At 45.2% G+C, this 3,269-nt stretch overlaps 1 protein-coding gene across 1 annotated transcript in view; it reads right to left on the minus strand.

Moving 5' to 3' along the window:
* Positions 1-3,269, minus strand: part of LOC109926334 (aryl hydrocarbon receptor-like) — a 76,778-nt gene that overhangs the window by 5,597 nt on the left and 67,912 nt on the right. The window contains exons 8-9 of the mRNA XM_048618866.1: positions 2,677-2,807; positions 931-1,133 (exon numbers count right to left, since the gene is read on the minus strand). Coding sequence (XP_048474823.1) covers positions 931-1,133; positions 2,677-2,807 — 334 coding nt within the window. The remainder of the gene's footprint in view (positions 1-930; positions 1,134-2,676; positions 2,808-3,269) is intronic.

The raw sequence follows: 3,269 nt of genomic DNA on the forward strand, positions 1-3,269 counted from the left end.
AACAGAGAAGGTTGTGGGGGGGTGGGGTTCAACATTCTACTTCCATTACTTCTCTCACAGAATTGCCAGTCAAAGCCTGCCATCGAAGAAGAGGCAGCTTATGAACCATTACCCATTAACAGAATCCAGTTTGTGATTTTTTTTTCCTTTATTCGTTAGCGGGATGAGGACATCGCCGGCTAGGCAGCATTTATTGCCCATCCCTAATTGCCCAGAGGGCAGTTCAGAGTCAACCACATTGCTGTGGGTCTGGAGTCACATGTAGGCCAGACCAGGGTAAGGATGGCAGTTTCATTCCCTAAAGGGAATTAGTGAACCAGATGGGTTTTTCCCAACAATCAGCAATGGATTCACGGTCATCGTTAGATTCTTAATTCCAGATATTTTTATTGAATTCAAATTCCTACATTTACCATGGTGGGATTCGAACCCAGGTCCCCAGAATGTTATCCAGATCTCTGGATTAACAGTCCAGCGATAATACCACTTGGCCATTGCCCCCCCTCTACATTTAAACATCCACTCAACATAATGCACTCAGTTTGGCCCCTGAAACCTGCTCTGTTATTTAATGAGACCGTAGCAGAACTGGTTGTGGCCTCAGCCCCACATTCCCGCCTATGCCGAGTAAACTTTGCCTCCTTTGTTCATCAAGAACCTATCTCCCTTTGCCTTAAAAATATTCAACGACCTCCCAGGGAAGAGTTCCAAAGACTCACAATCCTATCAAGGGAAACCAAATCCTCCTCACTTCCATTTTTAATGAGGCACCCCTTACTTCTAAATTGTGTTGCAGCACCTCACAAATACTCCGCTCCCATTTCTGTGCCTCTCTCTAAGATCAGTTAATCCTTTGTAAAAGGACTGGTTTGTACCACCACCCCAATACATGGATGCCGATATAAAGGGGGTCTCGGAGGATCAACCTACTTTGCGTCACAGGCAACAGGTGAAAAGTCGAGCTTGTGTTTTGTCTGAAACAGGGCACTTCTGGTCCTGATTTCAAGGATTGAAGGCACTTGGAGGGGAGTGGCAATGGCAAAGAGTGCCAGCTGTAGAGGTAGGAGAGACCCATCTTCTGCCCACTTGTTCTGTCCATAGAGGTACTTCAGTTTGCCTTTAATGTTTAGAGCCTGAGCACATCGGAGAGAAAAAGGAAAGGGAACAATGGTATCAATTAAAGCAGGAGCAGTTCAAAACCAGAATTATGTAGAGCAACTCAGTAACAAGTGGTGAAACACTGGGCTGTCCTGTATTAGCCCTTATGCTAGGAGGATGCTCTGTTCCAGAACAGCTCTCCACGAGTCGCAGCAAACTGCTGAAAGACCGAACGAACAAAAACGCATTTTCCTTCCTAACTTTGTTAACTGACTCCTTACATGAAAGGGCACAAACCCTCAGAATCGTCTCAAACAGAAATGATGTATCACTTCCCACTGACGCCACACCACTTTCAATGCTGCTATTAGTGACAGTTAGCAACATTACAAAGGGGTGTGCATTTAATATTTTTAAAAACTCATTTAATCTATTTTTCTGAATTAACCTGCTCCGAGATGTTATCACACACCAGTGGAGCAGGTGGGACTTGAACCTGGGTCGCTGGGTAGGGGCACTACCACAGTGCCACAAGAGGACCTCAGACCTATACAGTCACACTCTAAGACCATGCAAGAGCGACAATCAGGTGACTTGAGTAAATCCATTGAATGATAAGGAGCCTAGATAGAGTAGATACAGAAAGGACCTATTTCCCTGAGCAGAGACCTCAAGCACCAGGGGATATAATTTTAACATAAATTGACTGAAGTGTTAAAAGGGGAATTGAGAATATTTGCACCCAAAGGACAAGGTGTGCAATTCATTGCTGAAAAGGGCAGTACAGTGCAGCAAAGCTTTCCCAGACTGATTCCTGAGATCCTGATGTCTGAAGAGAGACTGGATCAGTTAGGACTATATTCGCTAGAGTTTAGAAGAATGAGGGGTAATCTCAGAAACCTATAATATTTTAATAGAACTAGGCAGGGTAAATGCAGGAAGAATGTTCCTGGGGAGTCCAGACCAGGGGGTCACAGTCTAATGATACGGGGCAGGTCATTTAGGACTGAGATGAGAAGAAATGTCTTCACCCTGAGAGTGGAGAGTCTATGGAATTCTCTGTCACAGAAAGCAGTTGTGGCCAGAACATTAAATGTTTTCAAGGAGGAGTTAGATACAGTTCCTAGGGCTAAACAGATCAAAGGGTACGGAGAGGAAGTTGGAACAGTGAACTGAGTTGGATGATCAGTCATGATCATATTGCATGGCGGGGTAGGCTCGAAGGGCTGAATGGCCTCCTCCTGCTCCTCGTTTCTATGTTTTTATATTTTGTAGATTGCATTAATGTTCTGACTCTGTGTAGGGACATTGTTATTTGTGCAAAATCATGTAATCTAGTGGCTTTACTCTCTTAGCAAGGCCCCTGAAGTCTGCGACCAAAATAAAAATGACTGGTCCAGAGCCAGATTGCACTGGCTCTTCAAAGGAGCATCATTGCCCAGCGCCAATCTCCCACCCTTTTCCCCCATATGCTGGCACACTGTTTTTGTCCAAATAACCATCCAATGCCCCTCATGAATGAACCATTGAACCAGAAGCTTTTCATTTTAAATGCAGCACCATTGAAATATTTCTTACCATGTAGCCAGAGGGGCTGTTGAGGAGCGAGCGCATTTTGCACACAAAATTCCTCTCTAGGAAAGGGGAGTTCTCTGGGGGGAGTTGCTGTGGATCATACCTTGTAACAACGTCACCATTTGTGCTGCTATCTGTACAGAATGACACAAAACATTTCAAATTGCCATTTACAGGGGAAGCTCTCCAATCACAGAGTCACAGAATTGTTACAATACAGAAGGAGGCTATTCAGCCCATCGTACCTGCACCCTGTTCTATCCCCTAGTGTCAATCTCCTGCCTTTTCCTTGCGGAAATGTCCCTGCACACCGTTTCTATCCCAATAACCATCCTGTGCCCCTCTTGAATGCCTCAATGGAACCTGCCTCCCCCACATTTCCAGGCAGTGCATTCCACACCCTAACTACTCACTGGGTGAGAATGTTTCTCCTCACATCCCCCTCACTTCATCACTTTAAATCCACTCCCCTCTCATTCTTGTTCCTTTTACATGTGGGAACAGCTTCTCCCTATTTACCCTGTCCAGCCCCCGCTCATGATGTTGAAAACCTCTAACAGATCTCCCTCTCAGCCTTCTTCTCTCCAAGGAGAACA

Source organism: Rhincodon typus, chromosome 41, assembly GCF_021869965.1.
Source record: "Rhincodon typus isolate 14 chromosome 41, sRhiTyp1.1, whole genome shotgun sequence".
NCBI lineage: Eukaryota > Metazoa > Chordata > Chondrichthyes > Orectolobiformes > Rhincodontidae > Rhincodon > Rhincodon typus.